The sequence below is a fragment of the Sander vitreus genome, chromosome 4, assembly GCF_031162955.1.
Source record: "Sander vitreus isolate 19-12246 chromosome 4, sanVit1, whole genome shotgun sequence".
NCBI lineage: Eukaryota > Metazoa > Chordata > Actinopteri > Perciformes > Percidae > Sander > Sander vitreus.
In genome coordinates, this window is record NC_135858.1 from 15117911 (window position 1) to 15140263 (window position 22353).

The following is a 22353-nucleotide window of genomic DNA, read 5'->3' on the forward strand; positions in this document are numbered from 1 at the left end:
AGGCAGACACTGATTCATCTTGGAAAACAAAGTTATACTTGTAACTGACATAAACTAATAAATAGTATCCCAGATTTTCCGTTGTCTTGTATGAACTTAATTAAATCACATTTACCTAAAGAATTGGCCAATGTTTCATTTGTTTGGAATCATTTTAAAATATAAGAATATAATTCTTAAAAGATTAAAAGAAGAAATGTATAGTTGCATTTTTCCTTAACTCATGTACCGATACCTATTTTTGAGAAAATGTAAATGATAGGTATGCATTATACAGTACGTCTTTATCAATCATATAAGATCAAAACGGTGTATCATGTAATTAAAACCACCATATAGAATACCATAACTCATGATCAAACACTATCATGAGTCATATTCATTTCTGTAAACTACTAACTACAGTGATCAGTTAAATGTTGTCTTGTGCATTTTTGAATCTTTATAAAATGGAAATGTTCACTGGCAGTGCCTCACAGTCCCCCTGCTAAAGTAAATATACTGTCCACCTTTGCTGTAACAAAGTAACTCCCATATTTATTTACAAAGTACACAATAGGTGGTTGTTGTTATTACTCTGATTTGAACACCTTTCCTAAGAGTAATAAGCCAACAAGGGCTTTGTATTTACAATAGTTCAACATTATGTGGTCAAACCAGTTGAGCTGCTGTGGAGCTGTGTGCCATTGTGTTGCATGGGATTGTCCTCTCCCAATGAACTGCAGTTCAAAGGTACAGTATGTGGATTTTTATGAGCGTAGGTGGTAAACTTGTTTATCAAGGCACAGTTTACTGAGAACTGCAAAAGAAAAAAAATGGATCTTTGCCAAATCCACATAGCAAGACAAAAAACATTTGTTGCCAACAAACCAACAAACCGATAAGTAGTGTTAATGCCGTTTAAAATGCAGCTCTGTGTAAAAAGCTGCTTTAACCTAGTGTTCAAAGTGGAAGTCTTGTCTTCATAAGAAAAGGAAAAAAGTTGGACCCGTCTACAGTAAATCATGGTGGTTACATTGTAACGAGGAATTCAGAGCAGGAAGTTATGTGCATTTTGACCTGGTTAATGACTATGCTGGGACTAAATCAGAGATAGACAAAACAGAAACACAGAGAGAGAGAGAGAGAGAGAGAGAGAGAGAGAGAGAGAGAGGGAGGGAGAGAGAGAGAGAGAGAGGGAGGGACTACTCCTGAGACAGGACGGTGACGTGCTGTATGGTTCAATTTTCACATTACTCAAACACTTCTAGGCAACTCTGACAAGGTGTACTCTTGGTCTGAGGAGTGGAACTATACTTACAGTGGATTACTAAACACAGTAAGTAAGATGATTTTAGTATAAATACCAGTATAATTTGATATCATTTCTGATGTTACCTTATGTCCTGGCACTGTTTGCTGTTTTACTGTAATGCTTCAAACTGTTTTAAGAAGAGACCATCCAGTTCTCAGTTATTATGTCTAGATTTGTGAACTTGACAAACTAAGTTAGTCAGTAGACCAGATAACAGTTGGAGCCTGTTTATATTAAAAGAAAAAATGGGTTGTTATTGTTGCTACTGCATATACCTACCTGCCCTCATGTATGTCTCTTCTTCCCTAGGCCATAACCAAATCCAAACCCATCAACCAGCTATTCTCTAACAGTTTGTCTCGATTCACTGCCTCCCATGCCAGTGTGCAGTTTCAGCCAGGATATCATCAATCAAGTTGATTCTCCAGCCTTAAGTCATGATGAGGACAAAGATGCTGGGCTTGTTTAACAAGGCTGTCATGTCGCTTCTACAGAAAGATGTTTGGAGAAAAATGGTGTAGAACTTAAATCTTTCGGTGTGTCTCCAGGCAAAATGTTACTTCCTGGACAGTCCATTTGGTGCATTTTACTGACTCTACTCTCTCTCTGTGGTTTGGAGATTTCTGGATATGAAGTCATTTGCTCACAGGTACTGGACCTACAATACATTTCCTGTGCTGCAGTAGTGTACATATAGTTTTTATTGACAGATTACACTTTTAATTTCCTTTTACTACTGTAGCCTGCTCTGACATTTTAATTTCCCTTTTTACTGATAAAGTGTTTTGTTCGCAAACATTTAATTAGACACAGGGGTATGACCATCTGCCAGCTTGTCACAACGTAGGGCTGGTGTATGTACATAATATAGCCCTCTGAACAGCAAATATTTACCATCCAGATAACATTCAGTACAAATGTGATGCAACACATTAAACGTGTCAAATTCTGTCTCCTTATAGGGTCTCTCTGATTGCACCATGAGCAATTGGAATATTCTTGTAGTAGAGAACAACAATGCTGTGTATGTTCAAAACCTGACTCCATCTATCGAGCTCTGCTGCAGAGACAGTGCGCCATGTACATTATGTCTGATGATAGACATAGAGATAAACATCCATCTGGATGAAGTCATTGAGGATGAAGGCCACTCTGGGTATGAGGAAGAGGATTATAGCAGGGAGACTGAGAGGAATTCAAACGGTAAAAACTAAGGCTACGTGTAGTCTACTGTCACATTATCACTTGTTATTAAATGACCATACCGGTTGTTTTGTACGCTTAAATCCATCAATGAGCCTTCATGTCATCGTCTCCCAAAGTACACCACGTTAAGATAAGATAAGATAGACTTTTTTAATCCCACACTGGGGTTAATGGGGGTTAATATAACTATAATATAACTGGGGGTTAATATATCAAGCTTTAAAATAATGTTCTTCCATCAAGGCCGCTTATATTGTAATAGGCAACCCATCACAGTGAACACATTCTTTTTATTAATGTTTTGTCAAATTTACATTACCGTCACATGGAGTGGAAACTATTTTGACCAAGGGCCGAGATTTAACAGTCAGCTGCTGAGGAGCGTGTTGTAGGATGTTGGGAATTCATTACTGGAATAATACATGAGCAAACATGGAGGTTGTGACAAGGTTATCGTGAAATTAACAGTAGTTTGTTGCATTTGTGTAAATGGTTGATGTATTTCTGTCGTGAACATTTCCTTGAAAACACTATAATAATGTAACTTTAACACCACAGAGAAACTTCATTTTTATTTATTTTTATTGTTGATTGATCTTGGACAAATTATAAACTGGCTAAAATGTTTACTGTAATCAACTTGAATCTAGTGGAGTAAATAAGTCACAGTAAAACTCTATGGACATTTTTGAAAAAAAAATATATGTAAGTCTTCAATATGTTATGTATACTCAGTTCATAGTTAATGGGTTGAAACATGACTGGTATAGTGTGGGTGTTGGAAGTGAGTTTTGAGTAGTGTTCTACAGGTGTGTTTCCATGAATTCTGAGCCCCACCTTGTTTCTGTTGCAACAGCGTCTGTGACAGTGTGTTACAATGCAGTGGAACAGATCATGTGTACGTGCAAGAAGGTGGAGTTTACAGTTAATCATACAGCTCTTACTCCCCAAAACCAGGCAAAGGTACTGTAGACTCCCTGTACTGGAATATAAAATCTGTACTGTCAATAGGGATGTACTATATGCTCACTTCTGGTCATCTTGTTTTATAAACTCTGTGTGTGTGTGTGTGTGTGTGTGTGTGTGTGTGTGTGTGTGTGTGTGTCTTCTATAGATTTCCGTGAACATTACCAAGCCAGCTGGGGTTTCCTTCGGCAGCCATGTGGTTGTTTTTTCTTCTACACCACCAACACCATCACGAAAAGTTGTGCTCTTAGCTCCTTCTCTAGATAAAGGTATAGCGTTTGGTCTTCTAACTACAAAGCACCTCATACAACTCATAACTAGCTGCCAGTAGTGACATATATTATCTGTCTTTAGTTTGCTCCCAGGAGTGGAAGGAACATGTAGAAGATTGTCATGGTGAGTAATCCCCTACATAATACGTGTAATGTGTGTTGGTTTTACTTGTGCCGTTTAGTTTCTATATTTGGGGAAATTAACCATTTTTTTCTTTCCTTTCTTTCAGTGCCCAGTCTCAGCTGTGTAATTGACCAAAAGATGAATTGGGTGGAACTGCAGTTTGGCAGGAATAAAAGCCTCCCCTCTGTGTGTGTCCAGTATGAGAAGAATGGTATATGTCAGGTCAGTGTTGGATATCAGTGCCTAATTTTGGGGGCAGTCACAGTTATTCATTTGTGTTTTTGCTTCTTTTTGTTTGTTTTGTTTGTTTATGCAGAGGTAAAGAAAGTATTCAGATAGCACAACAATGTAAAAAAGAGTAATGCGTTCAAAATAAGACTTAAGTGAAAGTTTGAAGCATATATAGCGTATAAGCGCAAAAGTACTCAGAATGGGGCCTTCAGATGTTTATAAAAAAACCCGACTGCATTATTATTACTCATGCATTTGGTACAGCAATGCATCATATTTTACAAGCTGATCACGTATTGTATTTTAAATGATGTGTTAAATGTTACTTTATAGATATGGAATAAGACGACCATCCCTCTGCATTCTGTGACCCCCTGCATGTGTCTTCAGGTACCATCACTTAAACATCATGATTACTTATGGCTACCACATCAACAGTGTTGTGTCTACACAGAACTTTATGACTGGTGTGTGTGTGTGTGTGTGTGTGTGTGTGTGTGTGTGTGTGTGTGTGTGTGTGTGTGTGTGTGTGTGTGTGTGTGTTTTTAGGTATGGGATGAGGCCGATCAGAGGTCTATGCGCACTCAAAGCTGCCCCTTCATTAATAACACAGGTGAGATGTCACTTTATTTCTGGTCTCGGTCCACAGGGTGAATAGTGGGTTGTTTAACATTGGTCGGCTGATGTTTCCTGTGTGTCTATTTTAGATTTTCTCCAAAGGAGCGTATGGCAGAATGTGTCAGTGTTTGTAAGCCAGGGTCAAATGAACAACTACCACACAATGCTATCATGGAACCTGTCCGCCCCCTGCAGGCTGGAGGGTGAAGTGTGGCCCTGCCAGAAAGAGAACAGCTGCTGCTGCAGAGAAATGAAGGGCTTTAGACAACAGCTGGAAAATGGCACATGGAGACAAAACAGCAAAGGGCAGTGGGTAAGAAACTTTAATACTGAGGGTTGTAGCCCTCATTTTATGCCTGCCATGTTTGTTTTTGTTAACTTCAAAAATAACTATCTGCTTTGACAGCGCCACCCACACACACACATATATATATATATATATTCTGTATCAGCTTATCTCAACTTTTAATTGCAGCTGTATAATGTTTACACTGAGTGAACTATCTTTGTTGAACTATAATATTCAAGATGTCTTGTGCAAAATGTTATACACATTTACCCAATTTTGACATATTTGGTATCATTGGAAACTTTGTGAACGCCTGGCTACACAGCATGAGTTGTTAATGACTGACCCAAGATGTATAATTGTGTCCTCTTCAGGAGACAATAAGGGTGTTTGAAGACATCCACGTTCAGCTCTCAACATGTGTGATGGTAAAGTATTCACAACCGTCCTGTGAGTCATACAGTATATTTACTTAGTTACTGATGTTCAATAACTCATATATGTTTATCCATTTATGCAGGTGGAAGTAAAGGGAATGGGACATGAACTGGGTCCATTCTGTTTAAAAAATAGTGAGTCTGAAAGTTTATCCTGGGGCTGGTTGGGACTATTTTGCATATATACAGCACCTGTTCCTTGAACTTTTTATGAACAGGATTTGATTTTGTACTATGCCTACTTGCAGCCGACAGGTCGCGCTGGATTCTCCTGGTTGTTGGTGTAATGCTGCTGGTTTGCTTGACTGTGCTCATATTTTATCTCCTTCATGACTTTGTCAAGAGTGAGTTTTCTTTTTTATCTTTTTGCATTAAGTGTCTTAAATATGTAAGAATACCGTACACGAAGACAAAGCAGTGTCTTCTCTGGTCTTGAATTTGTAACCAACCCATGATAAAATGCTTTTTCCAACTTTAACTGTTTTTCCTCAGGCACTTACCACAAAGGCTCCTTTCATTTGCCTCACAGACCAAATGTTGTTTACTAGATCTGGGAATTGTTCATAAAGTGTGCATATATTTTACCCACATACAGTTTAAGGAATCAATTATTTGTGCACTGAAATGATACATATCCCTGTGATGTATTTCTGCTCAGCCCTATGGTATATTTACTTTTCATTTTCTAAATTTTATAGAATGGGTGTGGAGCTGGCATCATGGCGGATTTGTAAAGAGTGAGTATTTTCTTTTAATACTACTACTACTAAAAAGAATCATCAAGTCCTGATTGAACATCTCTCTGACATCCCCACATGTTTTTCCTCTCTAAAGTTGGCAGAAAGGGTCATATGGTGGTGTTGCTGAGCCCCCCAGATGTGGATGATGGTGTCTCGGAGTCAGTATGTCAGCTTGGCTCCCAGCTCTTTAACCAGGGCTTCAGTGTGTCTGTGGATCAGTGGAGCAGGAAGGAGCAGTGCACTATGGGGCCTCTGCCATGGCTGCACTCCCAGCTGCTGGAGCTGAAAAGCCTGGGCGGCCGAGTTGTGCTTGTCTTGACCCGCAAAGCCTTGGAGAGAGCAGAGGAATGGACCCATAGGAACGAAGAGGTTATCAAGATGAAGGGAGACAAGGGTCTCCCTCAGATATGTTCCCCTTACTCTGATGTGTTCACGGCCTCCCTATTCCTCATTCAAGCGGACAAGGAGCTGGGCAGAGATGGAGAACGTTTTCTTCTGGTGAAATTTGACTCCCATCCAAGCATTGACAGGAGGCTACCGGAGCTTCTTCAGGGGCTGCCCCTGTTCCAGCTTCCCTCTCAGATCCAGGCTCTGTTGTCTGAGCTCACTATGGGATGGACAAGGTGGAAATGGAGTGCAAAGACCAAAGAGGGACAAGACCAGCAGAAGCCATCACACTGTAAATATGTTGGCACTGAGAAAAACTTGGAGACATGCCTTTGAAGTTCCCATAAATTATTTTTTCTGCTTTGTGCATATGAAAGACATCTTCATCCAAATTGTGGATGAGATAAACATAGGTCACTAAAGGCTGGCTGGCAATGATCTATATTGTTGTTATGGTCAAGAAATGCCATGAAATGACCAACAACAATACGTCCATTCCTCACTACTTTTTTCGACTACACTTCTCTGTCTGGAGTTGCCAGAACCCAAACCTGTTTATTTTTACTTAATTTCCTAACCAACGGCTGGACACTGCAGTTTTTAGCAAACGTTACTCAAATAGAAGTAATTTGTAAGGGACTATTTTCAGCTGCAGATTTGATGTGTTAGTGAACAGCTTGGCAGCAGGAGGAGTTTGTCGGACTGGCTCAAATGTTCATTGTTATGAAGGAAAATGTCACAAAGTGCAACAGTGTCAAAAGTAGTTTTAGTGGTTTTTGGACCATAACGGTGGTCTATGGCACAGAGGAATAAGTTATATAAGGCTTTGGCTACACAGACTACTTTTTTTCAGGATTAAATTATTGTTTGTCATTGTTTTCTCATGGAATTTGTTGAGTGTAAGAAAAATATAGAATATATTTTTTTTAAGCTTTAAAATGTTTAACCTAAAATCGTACAGACTAATTATATCCATGTACTGTAAGCCTGTCAACACTTGTCTATAAATAAATGTGCTTATTTTAGTGCATGGCGGATTTCGGATAGTGATTGGCCATCTCTGAGTGAAGGGCGGTGGATCATATTGGTGCAATCTAGTGTCATTTTAAGGACACACAGAAGTGCTTGTTAAAATATTCCACTACATCCCGGAGGGGCGGTGCTTTGAGGGTGCTGCATGCTCCGTCCGCTCGGGATGTTTGGTTTATTTTCTGTAATCAGACACAAAAGAGTGTTGAAGTGTGACAAGCGCGTCTCGGCTGTATTCGCAGCATTTAAACTTTACTTAGGAGGACAGAATTCAAACTCGACGCACGTAGAAGAGGTACAGTAAAACCCTTAACTTATGGCTAGAGTTTGTATTCAGGTCCACTTAAATGATTGGTGCGTTATTTGTAAAAGTACAGAAGTATGCTACGTAGAAGTAGTAATAAGTTATAGCTGTCAGGTTATTGTAGTGGAGTAAAAAGTACAATCTAATGTCTCTTGCATGTAGTGAAGCAGAAGTATAAAGTTGCATACAGTACAATTAAAATAAAAAAGTAAAGTAAGTGAGTAAATGTACTTAGTTACTTTCCACCACTAGTGCCACAAACAGACTCCTAAACTCATTTTTGTACCTGGTGGAGCTTCTTTCTTTTTTTTCAGGTGGAGCTTTTTTTATTTTAATCCCTATTAGCCTACTTTATTCTGTCAGCCATCTGTTCTTAACTTGCAAGCATCATTAAACAAACCTGGGTGTGATATTTAGGAGAGAAACAAATGTATCTTGTGGACCTGATGGGACAGATGGGAGTAAGGATGCTTCACAGGAACCCGCTGCAGGCTGCCTGGCTTTGTTGTCTGTTGGCTGTTCAGGTGCACAGCTGTCCAGATACCTGCGGCAAGTGTTCAGGCCCAGAAAATGACCAGTGTGAGGAATGCAGAGCAGGATGGACACTCCATAATAACACCTGTGTAGGTACTGTATACATAGCCTATCATCACATACATGTATGGCATAAATCATGCACACTAGTGTTCTAAATGTATTTATGTTTTGATCTGTTTTAGACGTTGATGAGTGTGGCACGGAGCTGGGTATCTGTCCTACAAACAGCTACTGCTTCAATACAGATGGTTCCTTTGAGTGCAGAGGTCAGTGGTTTAGAATTGGAGTAAAAACACAACAGCAAGGCTTTTTCTAAAGAAGTAGAAATTAAATTACAATGTCAGACGTGTCCTCAAGTTGTTTTGCTCAACCAGCAGTCCAAAATATAAAGATATTCAATTTAAAGTGACATAAAAGAGAGAGAAGCAGCAAATCCTTAACTTTTGGGAAGCTGGAACCAGTAAAAGATTGACATATTTGATTAATAAATGGCTTGAACAATTCATTAATCTGTTTTTAAAAATTGTTGTATTTTCCTACTTTTTTTATAACTTCTCACTGACTGACTAATTGTTTCAGTACTAATCCAGGCAAACATAGCCCCAAAACTGAAAAAGGTGGTAAAAAGTTATCAGACAAAATAAAAATATATAATAAATTAATGATATTGTTAGTTAGATAATTATAATGGAATGTAAACTGAAAACACAAAGCTTTATGTCTTTCCTTTTTTATCTCCAATCAGCAGGTAAAAAAAAGCAAAAAGCTTAAATTAGAATATTTAATAAAATATTCTGATTAGATTTCTGACCATATTCAACACCATAACTCAGGAAAAGAAGGGGATACATTTGGATGTAAACTGCAACTTGATTGGTTGGCAGTGGCATACAACCACAAGGTGCTAACTCTAGTTTGGTCTTGACACACATTTGATCAATTATCAATGCCCTATTTTCCCCGCACATTTCCAATATTCCTCACAATGTTTTGTTTTTCTAATATGTATATGATAACAAGATGGGTGTGTCCATGTATGTACAGTGCAGGGTGTGTGTGTGTGTGTGTGTGTGTGTGTGTGTGTGTGTGTGTGTGTGTGTGTGTGTGTGTGTGTGTGTGTGTGTTCTAGCTACATAGCTTACTTTCTTCATAAAACGACACCCATTATAGATTTGACATTATGAAACAGGAGACATTAAATCACACACATCTACAAAATGTCAAGCATAACACAATAAAGTCCAACAAGTACTCCATGGTGTCCTCTGATGACCACTGTCAGTAACTACAGTCGTATACTTGGTCCCTTTTAATAGCTGCACTGGAGAGCCTCAATATTATATAACGCTAAGGCACATTTCACTCATATACATTGTTTTGTAAATAAAGAAATGAAATGGTCACTCTTTCCTCAGACTGTGACCCGGCCTGTGTGGGCTGTATGGGTAGCGGACCAGCACGCTGCAGGAAATGTGCCTCTGGGTACACACTGACAGGGTCCAAGTGTTTGGGTAATTGCTTAAAAAGAGAATATGTTCTCAAGAAGTATTATTTCATCAGCATGCATTCATTATGTGCTCCTAAGGAGCTGCAGTGATCTACAAGTCTCTGATGAGATGATATCTTTGTTTTTCTTAGATATAGATGAATGTAGTGACAGGGTACTTGCCTGTCATGGTCTGGATGAGATTTGTACCAACACAGAAGGCTCCTTCCGCTGCGACTGTGCTGAAGGATTCATTCATAGGGACGGTGTCTGTGTGAAGAAGCAGCAACCTGGTGAGTCTCATCATACACACAATCATGTGAACACCTTACCACACTGCAACCTCTCACATGTTTATCTCCCTTTGCAGGTGTTCAGGGAAAAGGTCTGTTTGAGGATATTCAGGATGACGAGGTGGAGGTGCTGCAGCAGATGATCTTCGGGGTGGTGCTTTGTGCTCTGGCCACGCTGGCTGCTAAGGGGGATTTGGTTTACACATCTGTATTCATGGGAGCAGTGGCAGCCATGGCAGGGTACTGGCTTTCTGACAGGGGAGACCGTTTGTTAGACAGCTTCTTAAAGGGACGTTAAAGCTCAAAAAAACTTTAAAGGAGAAATCCGGCGCAAAATGAACCTAGGGGTTAATAACACATGATTACAGAGTCAACCGTTCTCTGGCATATGTTTTCATGCTAATTGAATGTGACCGGTTTTAGCCCAAACCGCTAATTAGCTTATAACGCTAGTCGTCGGGGCAGAGGGTAAAGTAAAAAGAAATCGCTATTTCTATACTACTAGCAAGGCTCAAAATAGCACCACACTTCCACAGTAGCATAATGAGGGTCCCTACATGTAAACCTAAGCATTGAGAACTTTGTAAGTGTACAGACAGTTTATTAAAAAGATAGTTTATAAAGACAATACCGTTCACGTATACATGCGGGCGTCATCTTGGAAAAGCAGTCACGACCAGTCGAACGACGGACGCCGTGCTTGAGCTATGTTACTGGTGAATGATGTCAATTAACCCCTAGGTTCATTTTGCGCCGGATTTCTCCTTTAACATTTCATGTGCCACTGCTCAGCAAGGCCTGAAACAATCCCTGTCCAGATGGACAATGTCACACTTTTCTATCTGTAAGATAATTTATGGCAAAATGTTAACCACCATGAAAATAATATAAAACCAAGTTCAGTGTACAGAGCGTACCATAGAAAAAGAACATCCCTTCTTTCATATTTGAAGCCTTTTAATGAAATTCAGGTTTTAGATGCAGATACCCTGAAGAAGTGAGAAATCAGGTGACTGCTTCTTCTGTTGTCTGACTGACTATGGAAAATATTTTTTTCACCGGCTAGGATTGATCATGATTCTTCGTCACTACACAGTTTTTAGACATCATCCTGTAATATCACAGAGATGGGCAACACAGTGTGGAAGTTTATTCTTGACCTTGTAAATAGTAGTATGACAATTCAATTCAAGGTCCACTTACCAGCTTTGTCTGGAGCCTTTCAACTGTATTTTACTGTCTTCATCAATGAATGGTGTTTGCTTTGTTATCGTCACAAACTCCAATAACTGATGAGGACCGCAAGATAGCAGTTGAAGACTTTTAAACGACTGTCCAGCTGTACCACTTTTCTGTAATGAGCTGGAAATTGATTTTTATTGTTTTTAAGTAGCTACCTTTTTCTGGCATTTGGAGCCACCAACAAACAATGGTGTCAATTGTAGCTTGAATAAAGAAGAATTTACAGCTTGCTTGAATTTGTTTGCAGAAACCATGTACTGTATTAGATTTGCTTCTTATACTGTAACAATGGCACTGCCTTTGTAATATGTACATTATACTATATAGTACTATTTCTAATGCCCCTTTCCTCCATGTGCACACTGTAAACCCATATTTAGTTGTAATTAAACTTTTTAGTGGTCACTACTTATTCTTTCATGTTTTGTTAAAAAACTAAATTATTACTAAATCACATCTGTAATGAACAGCTTCAGTATGCAGTGCACAGTTTTTATTAAGCAGAGATAACTAAGGATCTTAAGCTTCTGTATGGGAGGGGCGGGGTCATTTGAACTGTTCTGTGCTGAAGCGATGCAAAGGCTCATGGGGAAAAAAAATGTTCAGGGTTAGGGTTAGTTTCTGTCCTAGTTAAAGTGTGTTTTTATAATGTTCTGTTAATGTTGGGTGTGCATTTATGTTTATATCTGGGTTTTAGTTTTGTATGGTTGATTTAGGATTCATGTTATCTACATTTATTGTTGTACCATGACCGAGACCCGGGTAGGGACTGATGGGGTCTGGGCAGCGAAAGACAAGTCAAAGTTTGCTACACAGTTTGGGAATCAGTAACTGTGTCTCTAGAGAGAATTGCTCTACACAACACAGGACATTGGAAAGCTTCAGTGTTTTAAATTCAATGATTTCTTTCTGTTTCTTTGGAGTGAATGCATTGAATACATCACAAAAGAAAACAACATATTTTTATAAACAAAGTATGCCTCTAGTATTGATAAGTAGCTTAATGTTCCATATTTGTAATGTTTCTTTGTATTTTTATCTTAACAAGCTTATTTCAGACAACGTGACTCAAGAAAACGCTTTTTAGTAATGACTACTAATGTAAACTTGATTTGTCTACTCCATCAACTTACCGCTCTATGTTAATACAACTTAACCTGTTAAGTTTCACCTTGTGTAAAAACTAAGACGGTTTAAGGCAAGGGGTTTCCACTTAAACTTCCAAAAAAGTCAACTAATTCGGGATAACAGTGCACATCTTGTCTTAAGTATATAAAACACTGAAATAAAAGTTCTGTGTCAACATGCTGTATACCCAGGATTCCTCTTTTTTTATAATTTTGCAGGACGCTGCTGTTGTTGCCATCTGTTGAGTAATATATAATTATTGAATATTAAAACCCAGGACTTTTGATATTGGAACGATGGAGGTAGAAATAGTTATTAGAGTAAGTTTACTGAACTTTGCTATTCTAACCACATAGTATTACAGTATTCCTACCATTTGGTTTTTGCAGTAATAATTACAGGACTTGATTATTCTAATAATGTATATTAAAATTTAAACTGATATGAAATTAGTGCACAATTCTACTTACTAGTGTGCTTGTTTACAACTTTACAAACGTTTCACACCATGCATTCAAGTTGCATACTTGTATTTGTACTAGAAAACAATTAACTAATACGATTTAACTGATTTTAAGTTTACTTTGAGTAGAAATTTGCAAACGGAGACAGAAAGAAAGTCACCTTTATTTGATGGATATAAACAAGTTGGCCAACACTCAATACTAATATTCTGATACAGCACATACAATAGAGCAAACTGGGGCACTGAGGACAGCCTCCTATGTTTAAAAAACAGAAAACATCACAGAGTATCCATGCTTCATTCAAAACTTCAACTGACTCAATCTCGCTTTTTTTTTCCTCTAGGGACTTCCTCTGATCGTTTTTTTAAATAGATATTTCTCGTTTGCATTCATAACACGCATACACACACATACGCACACCCATTAAAGCACACACACACACACACACACACACACACACACACACACACACACACACACACACACACACACACACACACACACACACACACATCTCTCTTTTATGAATAGATTTACACAAACATGCTGCACTCTCACAAAACTGCACAGGCTGTCTACTAGGGGGACACAGTAAGTGAGACACACATCACTCTCAAACACGACATCACACCGTCACAATGCACGATGCAGATGCAAGTAATGAAGAGGAATGATGCTTCATGGGAGATTAGCTCACGTTCACACAAGTAATCATTCAGCATGCTGGACACTCACATTGAACTTGTTCCTAGGTCTTTACTGTACAGCTCAAAACATTTACTTATACAAATAGTACAGTCTCAAACTGGCATATTCAATAAGCTGAAACAATAGAAAAAAATAAAGCTAACTTAAATACAAAAATGAAGAATAAAAAAGTAAACAATATTTGTTCCGTCAAAACAAAAATGTTTCTGGCATTGGTCACAGTGATTTGTTTAATCCAAAGTTTTCAGCAACATACAGCAAAAGAAAAACAACCCGTATACAACAATAAAGTGAAAATGTATGTTAGGCTTTTCAGACCTTTTTCTCAAAGGCCTTTGAGAATTATTGGTGAACCTACAGACCCTTCAACTCAAGTCTCTCTAGACGGCTGCTTCTATTCACAGATGCAGACTTAACTTCTTGACTCTACCTCACACTGAATGTGAAGTCATTCACAACCAGGATTAGTCTTTCGTCTAAGCCCAGGAAACCAGCCCCAGCTTCTAAGCCTTTGTGTCTCCTAAACCTTATTTTTTGACACAACAGTTAAGAAATCGCTCTGCATAGAGAACAGGAGATTATCCTTATATCATCGCTTTCAGTTGGCACATTATGTAAAAATCAGCATGCATGGGCACAATTGAAATGTTTCATGTTTTCTACCATGTAAATCATATATGGTATTTCATGGTAGGAGAACCCCCTACTTCAAGTATTCAGTAGATAAGGACCTGAAAATGGAGGATTCGTACTCCGCCCCCCTGATGGTGAAGTGAGAGGATTTTTGCTCCTCTGTCTGTTTGCATTGTCTTCCCTTTTTTATTCTAAAATCCAAATCAGGACCTTTCTCATAACATTTGTAAACACAAACACAAAAGCTTCACACAATCTGTTGATTCTTGGTCAGTGACAGGAGCTGTAGAGGTTCATATGTGAAGCGGACACATAAAAGGCGATGCATGGATCACCTTGGTTTGTGGAGAGATGGGTAGATGGAAAGACATTTATATACAACGATCAACAATTGGCCATATAAGGGAGACACACAAGCACCATGAGGGGAGGGAGAGGAAGTAGGGGATTGTAACAGTCTAATTCAATTGTCCACTATACTGCACCAGTGTGTTGGTTTTTCTACTTAATCAGCTGTCACAGTCACGTATATTACCACATCTGTTTACAAACAGCAACGACGACAAACGAAAGAAATGCATCCCGACAGAGTCACTTAAACCTCCACTTGGATGTTAAATGTGATAGTCCTCACTCACAAGTGCAAGTTTCTGAATGCTGAGTGCAGCAGACATAATCTCATTGCTACTTATGCGAGCTGCAAAGTTCAGTCTTTTTTGTTCGAAGTTGTCACCACAAGCCAAGTGGTGTTTAACTAAATGTTTTCACATTGAAGAAAGGAATGTAATAATGTAATCTTTTCTAGACTTCTAGATAGATTTGGATACACTTCTCTATTTCCCATAAATTGCTAAAGCTCTTATATATATATATATATATATATATATATATATATATATTTTCTTTTTTTTCTTTTTGGGCTGTCCTGTGTTTTCAGACAGGGAATGTTACTTTCTGCTGAGGGGTTTTCTCACAATGTACAAATCAGACGAAAATCACACCACTCAACACTCTAAATAAGACATCTCTCTGACCTCCAGCCAGTTAGAAAAATAACCATGAAGAAAAAAATCATTTATTATCTTGTCAGTTTGAAACGATTTTCTGACCACGTATAGACACACTATAGATTTCTCTCTATATGTATAATATAATATATGCATATCTATAATATATGTGTACAGTTTTTACGAGGCACAAGCCACCTTGTTGAGAAGGAGAAAACAAGTCACTATGATTGAGGAGGTCACACAGACTACTGCTGGAAGAGGAGAATTACAAGGGAGAGGGGAGCAGGAGCATACTGTAGGTCAGAGACTGGGGTTTCAATGGTACAAATAGACCTGCAGGGACAACATCTATTGAACATCCTCCACTTCGTAGTCTATAATGTATTTATAGTAGCAGTATTCATAGAGGTGTTGAAGTGATCGTCGATCACAAAGCCCCCAAGGTCAAATCGTATGTACAAAGCAGTCTTTTACAGTTTGTTTTTGAAGCCCATTGTGGGATCAAGCTTTTTGACTGTAAAAGGACTAAAAGATGCTCTTGACCAGGTCTTTCTGACACCATTTAGTTTGAGCACCAGCAGAAGCACCATTAGTAAAAATTCCTGCAACACGGAGGAGGTGCATAGGTGCATAGTCTCAGAAACTCAAAATAATCTGACTGATTAATAGTTTCTGACCGCTCTCTTGGCCACTCTGATTGGATGGTTAATTACACTTTGACGGATAAATCTGAGTGAGGATGGGGAAATAAAAATGCATTCACTCTGAATTGACATCTGCATAGATTGATTTTTTTTTTGGACTACTTCTGATTAAAATGAGGTAACATGAAGAGAAACATCGATGGCACCCACAGCCTTGAGGCTAAAACAAGCGCAAGAACTGGAGGGCCCTGCTCGTTTAGCCAAGGAAACCCCTGATGCTGCAGGCAAGGCTAAATGCGTACTATCAGTCAGCTCTAAGCTCTTCCTTTTACCAACAAGAAATGACAACAACAACAAAAAAAAACACTCAAATCTGGTGTGTGGAAAAAGCAAGTCTAGCAACACTACATCACTTTTAGAAATGCTGAGCATAAGCCTCTCTAGAAATAGATGGTTTTTGGGGCATGTATAAAGGTAAAAAAGAGGTTCAAGTGTGCCACAAAGGATAAAATAGCTCATCAACACGATCAGATGATTAAAACTACAGAAGAGTCATGAGTCATGAGGGTCATGATAGCCAGGTAGAGGGGTCAGATGTCACCAGGTTGGTCAGTAGGGCAGTGAGGATCAAGAAACCATGACAGAGTCAAGTGTAAGGGGGGGGCAACCACAGCCAGAGGAGTCAGTCAGGCAGATGAGACATACAGCAAGACAACCATGATCTTGAATCAATTACAGGAAGAAGGATGAGGAACAAATACTGGGCTGGCAGACTGTCGGGAGATCTCTGCTGGGAGGATCAAGAGGGCATTGTTGGTCTGAAGAGGTGCAGTGTTGAGCTGGTGACAGACAGGTGAAGTGACCTGTGTGAGAGCTCTGATGCAGGGCTGCCTTGTTGATCGCATGCCCTGTCAAGAATCTGATACATCTGTCTCTCCATCGGCATCAACATCTGTCCCTTTCCTTCCAATTCAGTCCCGTATCTGTGATCCTGTCGGAGGAAGTAGATGACGCAGAAAATGAAGAACATCGTTGCCATTTGGAAATTTGTTTTTAATAACTGAAAACATTCATTTAGTGTGTTATTATACATTATGTGTGCTAAGATGAAATGTTTGAAATCACCTGCTCAGCTGTCAGTCTCCCCGCATGACCTGGACACCTGAGTGCCCCCTCCTTTCCCCCGGAAAATAAACAAAAGGTCCCATTGCTGAGTGTTGATTGAGTGGAGGTAATATATGTTTGTCCGGGTACTGTAGTGTTTCAACATCATGGCATGGCTGTGCTCCTCCTGTAGTGACTGAATCATCTGAATGTGAGAGACACAGCCATTTCTTTTGTTACAAAAATATAGCAGACACTGCAGGCAGAGAGGAAACTGAAAATCATAAAGTGGAAAAATCTTAAACATATCTCACCCCTCAAAACAATATTAGAGCTTTGGTTGTCACAGCAAAGATTATGCCCAAATGCCCTCGTCGTCATCCTGTTAATGGCAGTGTCACAGGCCAACAGCAGTGATATGGAGGAAAGAAAGTAGACAGAAACTGGAGTAACTGCTGATCAAAAGACATCACTGGAACAGCAGGCAGTGTGATAGAAAAATAAGCGTTTAAAACGATTACACGTAAAAGAAAGCATCAGAGAATTTATTAATGTGATAAGTAGTTGCAGTCCTGCTTTTGTTGATTTCCCAGGTTTATACTTTGATCGGTGAATTGGTGGGATTTAAAAAAAATGACATCTAACCTGGTCCTGGGCAGGGCGGTGACCAGCATGTGGGGGTCCTCGGGCCGGCCCTCCACGATGATGGGGCGATGGGTGACGTGGATGCTGGCCATGGTGTGGGTGCTGTGGGTGCTGAGGGTGTTGAGGGTGTTGAGGGTGCTGGGGATGTGGATGTTGGGGGTGGGGTCCTTGTTGGGGAGCGCCGTGTGGGTGCTGAGGGTGAGGGTGTGGGTGCTGTGGAGGATGCTGCGGGTGCTGTTGGTGAGGGTGTTGGGGCTGTGGGGGCCGTGGGTGCTGTTGGTGCTGGGGAGGTGGTTGGGGGTGCTGAGCGTGCTGCTGGGGGTGCTGTGGGTGAGGAGGGTGAGGGTACTGGGGTTGTGGCTGCTGTGGGTGTGGGTGCTGTTGGGGGGCCTGTGGGTGCTGCGGGTGCTGTGGGTGCTGTGGGTGCTGCGGATGCATGGCGTGTGGATATGGAGTCTGCTGGGCATGGGGGGCATGGGGAGCGTGGGGGTACTGTGGCTGGGGCTGGGGCTGGGGCTGGGGCTGAGGTTGAGGCTGAGCATGCGGAGGTTGAGGCTGGGGGTGGTGAGGACCGTGTGGATGATATTGCTCATCTTCGTAGTTGTCGGCTATCAGCTTCATTCTGCTTTGTGTCTGTAGAAAGAGGAAACTGGTTAGTGCATGATGATCTGCAGCTGTTAAAAAGAACATCAATCCCACAAAGCACATATTTTCAGTATATGTTGGTTGACGTTAAAACAGTAACACCTTACAATGTAAAACGATCCAGTACAACAACCATGCAACCAACACTGAGGCTTATATTTTTCTTTTTTTTCTCAGACTTCAGCTGTGATTTCATCTCTGTAGCCTTTTAAGGTAATTGTGATTTTGTATAGAAAATACACAATTAAAGGAAACGTTCAACACTTTGGGAAATAAGCTCATTCACTGTTGATACCACTCTTACATCTGTACACTAAATACGAAGGTACAGTCAGCAGCCGATAAACTCACAGTATGTAGTAGGGCATTTGCGGTAAGGGCTCCACAATTGTAGAATAATCTTTCATTGGGAATCAGAAGCTACTTCAGTATTCTCTTTTTAAAACTCTTTTAAAAACTCTTTGGTAACAATTTCTATAACACCCATGTCTATAATGCATTATAAATATACTTATAATATATATTATAGGGCACCTTACGGAGACACAAGGAGACCATTTTGTCACTGCCTGAATTTCTAGTGTATAACTCTAGAAATATAGAGCTAAACCTCTTTGATTTTGAGTGGAACTTAAGTTAAAGACTTAAGACTTGACCTGACAAGACTTGAAGCTTGAAAGCAAAAACATTTAAGACTCAAATTTGGACCTGGTACACCTTGATTTTTAGGCCTCTGCACTGAATGGATTTGACCTCAGCTATGCACATGAACACTGCTTTGATAGGAAACTATCAAAGTTCAAAATAAGTGTCATGTTAATGGCCAGAAAAGAGAGTCAAATGACTTGGCAATTTGCAAATGAGACCATGTAACTTGATGTGGACCTGTGTGGAATGAGTTAGCTTGACTTGCCCGTTAAACAGTTTAGACTCAAACAGCAGAATAAGACACATTTGGGGAAAAACTGAACTAGCAAAGTTAAACTACATTTTTCTTTTTGATTAGCATTGCCTTGGCAACCAGCTACAGTGCAGACAGAATTTTCCTTGACATTGTGCTGCAGTACTAACGTGTTGTTTGAGCTGGTGCATCAGTTTGTCCCGCTCCCTCTTGAGGGCCAGCACCTCCTCCTGGGTCTTCTTTTTATTGGAGGCCGACAGTTCCAGCAGTGCAATATTAGCATCTTTCTCACTGATGGCTGCCAACAGAGCTTGTTGCCTGAAGAAGAAAAACCTTATGGCATCAGCATTTATATTCTATAAAATAGGAAGAACATTAATGAAATGGTATATAGTTAAGCCATCCCATTACTAAAACACTTCAATTTAAAGTAACTTTCAGTTTGTGGTGATTCTAGCGGCTGCTATGGACAAAAGTGGTAGTGTTTGTATCACACCTGCTGTCGTAAAGATCTTTTCTTTACAATGCTGTATTACTCACTGTATTACTGAGTTAGCATTACCGGGAGGTCATATAGTTGCGATGAATGTTTTGCTCAGACAGAAAATCATTTATTTACATTAAGAGAATATGTTACAGATGCATCGTTGCATTAAAAGTGTTGCATACGGTAACTTAGCTAAACCGGGTATCACTGTCACTGTGTCAGGAGCCAAAGCATTAAGAGATTGTTGTTGTAGCAATAAACATAATAATAACTTCATATAGCGCATTTCATGAAACCCAAGGACGCTTCACACAAGTACAGGGGGACTAAAAAAAATAGTAGGCCCACACAAACACGGACTGAAAAGACATAAAACCAGGCGCTAAATGGAAGGGGGGCATAATTTACTGTAGGCTACTGACTACAACCACATCGTGCATTGTACATTTTATGAATGAAATAGATATAGTACATACCTGAGGGCCAATTCTGGGTCGGTTTTGAACCATTTACAATCCTGTAATTGTCTCCATTTGTTAAAAATCCGACCAAGGTTGACAGGTTTTCTGTCACTTTCCCTTTTAGCTTTTAGTTGTTCTTCGTTTAATTTCCTTTTTTTCTGTGATGGCCCTGCCCCAGTATTAGCCATAACTACAACAGATAACTTCTAAAATAAAATGTAAATACAATTAGGTCTATATAAAGATATCTCCTGCTACCCTTTACCTGGCTGGTTTACACAGGCTTTTTCGGTGTTACGCCGAAATCTGTGACCCATCAGAATGTGTGACTGTAGAGCCGGTTTACCCACCGTAAATCTTTTGGTGACTTTGCAGGAAAAATCGGACCCGGGCAGAGGCACTAATAAAAACTATATAAAAATAGCATTCTTTTCACTATAAGTCTCCTTGATGTTACAGGTAATTTATGATCATCAGATGAAAAAGTTGCAGAAACATTTAAAAGTAACATGTAGTTACTTTAACTACATCAATGTCAAATGCTGTTTAAGTGCAAGTAAAACTACGTATGGCCAGGGCTGATGTGACTTTAAATTGGTATAAAATTAGTCATGAACTGCATGCCCTGTTTCTCCCCTCAAATGAATTTAGAACATTATTTGGTTGATAGTTTAGAGAGAATTTTCCAAACAATAAATTAATCCATGCCTTAGTCAGAAACACAACAAGGGCTGTTTTTGTTGTTTTTGTGAGGCTGACATCAATTGTCAGGATGGCACTAACTTCATCTCCAGTATCTCCTCCAGCTGTTTCCTGCGCTCCTGTCTCATGTTGGTGAGGTGGCCGTCCCTCTCCTGCAGCGACTGCTGTGTGGAGGAGAGACGCTGCTTGGTGGAATCCAGCTCCTGCCTCGTCCTTTCCAGCGTGTTCATCAGCTCTTCCAACTGCATTATATGTGAACACACACCAAATGTATAAATAAGACACACAGACATAGAAATGTAGACATGTAATGTTTCATTAATAAATACTCTCAGCTAAACCTAATGCAGTCCAACACAAAAGTCCTACAATAAATCCCACCTTCATGAAGGTTAAAATAAACTGGCAACTAAGTGTATTTCTCAAGAGTAAATTTGCACCTTTACGTGGTGGCCACTGTCCATGGAGCTGTCCTTACGAGGGTCTTGTCCTAAGCCTTTCTTGTCCCCTTGTGGTCCCAATTTGATATTTGGACCCTTCTTAGTCAGGTCTTTGCCTCCTTGTCTGTAAAAAACATAACAATTTAAGAGCATTTCCATGCCAATCATTTTTCTGAATTCCATTCCGTAGTTGCTGTACCATTTATCTATTGGGGCAATAGTGTTAGGAAGTAATTAGATGTGTGAGTATGGTATAATATATTCCCATATATCACAACAAAAAACATGAAACACAAACAAGGAGAACAAGTACAGTGTTGTCTTGTTTCAAAATGGTACCAATCATAAGATCACCAGGACAGCAACAAGACATGAGCACAACAGATGAATTGATAGCTTCATGTTACGTAACATGACACTGCTGAAATGACTCACAGGTTTAAGCACCAGAGTTGGGATGGATATAGGTAGAGATGGGTGCGCAATGGGGGAGAGGGGCATAACTTACCTGGGAGCTAGACTGCAGATGGGGAGAGGAAGAGATAGAAGAGAAGGGGGACAAGTGAAGGAGACATTGGAAGCAGCAGACGAGAGCACACAAAGGAAAAAGTAAAAACATACGGACATTAGAACCAGAACATAAAGAAACAACCACACAAAACAAAACAATACAGAAGACTCAGAAGAGATCACAGTGTGTTCATTGTCAAACAACATGGGAGATTATAGAGGCGCCTGTGACAGCCGCTGTTCTGCAGCCTGACACAGCTAATGCAGGATGCACCTTCTCTGAAAACATGGAACCATGTGCATCTGCTGCCAAGCCTGGGAGTGGCAGACATGCAGTCAGACAGGCAAAAGTCAGCAGGGCAAAAGGGAGGAAGACAGGTCTAAGTGCCGAGCAAAAGGAGAGGAAAGCCAAA

The 22353-nt window shown here is 39.8% G+C and overlaps 3 protein-coding genes across 3 annotated transcripts in view; 2 read left to right on the forward strand and 1 right to left on the reverse strand.

Moving 5' to 3' along the window:
- Positions 1-1209: 1209 nt before the first annotated feature.
- il17rc (interleukin 17 receptor C) lies at positions 1210-7594 on the forward strand. The gene is made up of 15 exons (XM_078248594.1): positions 1210-1318; positions 1604-1943; positions 2257-2497; positions 3357-3463; positions 3615-3735; positions 3821-3862; positions 3969-4084; positions 4427-4483; positions 4643-4706; positions 4801-5024; positions 5375-5428; positions 5521-5572; positions 5686-5781; positions 6136-6174; positions 6272-7594. Exons 2-15 carry the CDS (start codon positions 1848-1850, stop codon positions 6898-6900), a joined length of 1938 nt encoding a protein of 645 aa, XP_078104720.1. The 5' UTR covers positions 1210-1318; positions 1604-1847; the 3' UTR covers positions 6901-7594.
- Positions 7595-7688: 94 nt separating this feature from the next.
- Positions 7689-12767, forward strand: creld1a (CRELD disulfide isomerase 1a). Its single transcript, XM_078248595.1, has 6 exons — positions 7689-7888; positions 8315-8524; positions 8617-8700; positions 9850-9945; positions 10073-10213; positions 10291-12767. Exons 2-6 carry the CDS (start codon positions 8326-8328, stop codon positions 10509-10511), a joined length of 741 nt encoding a protein of 246 aa, XP_078104721.1. The 5' UTR covers positions 7689-7888; positions 8315-8325; the 3' UTR covers positions 10512-12767.
- A 4496-nt stretch (positions 12768-17263) lies between these two features.
- erc2 (ELKS/RAB6-interacting/CAST family member 2) overlaps positions 17264-22353 on the reverse strand; it is a 30749-nt gene continuing 25659 nt past the window's right edge. Inside the window, exons 11-16 of the mRNA XM_078248596.1 lie at positions 21431-21554; positions 21072-21232; positions 19511-19658; positions 17795-18427; positions 17464-17531; positions 17264-17354 (exon numbers count right to left, since the gene is read on the reverse strand). Coding sequence (XP_078104722.1) covers positions 17505-17531; positions 17795-18427; positions 19511-19658; positions 21072-21232; positions 21431-21554 — 1093 coding nt within the window. The 3' untranslated portion in view covers positions 17264-17354; positions 17464-17504. The remainder of the gene's footprint in view (positions 17355-17463; positions 17532-17794; positions 18428-19510; positions 19659-21071; positions 21233-21430; positions 21555-22353) is intronic.

Coding starts and splice junctions, on each gene's coding strand:
- il17rc (XM_078248594.1), top strand. CDS start 1,848: ATGTTACTTCCTGGACAGTCCATTTGGTGCATTTTACTGACTCTACTC. Junction 4,085..4,426: donor AGAAGAATGGTATATGTCAG/GTCAGTGTTGGA, acceptor GTTACTTTATAG/ATATGGAATAAGACGACCAT. Junction 4,707..4,800: donor CCCCTTCATTAATAACACAG/GTGAGATGTCAC, acceptor TGTCTATTTTAG/ATTTTCTCCAAAGGAGCGTA.
- creld1a (XM_078248595.1), top strand. CDS start 8,326: ATGTATCTTGTGGACCTGATGGGACAGATGGGAGTAAGGATGCTTCAC. Junction 8,525..8,616: donor CCATAATAACACCTGTGTAG/GTACTGTATACA, acceptor GATCTGTTTTAG/ACGTTGATGAGTGTGGCACG. Junction 9,946..10,072: donor GACAGGGTCCAAGTGTTTGG/GTAATTGCTTAA, acceptor TGTTTTTCTTAG/ATATAGATGAATGTAGTGAC.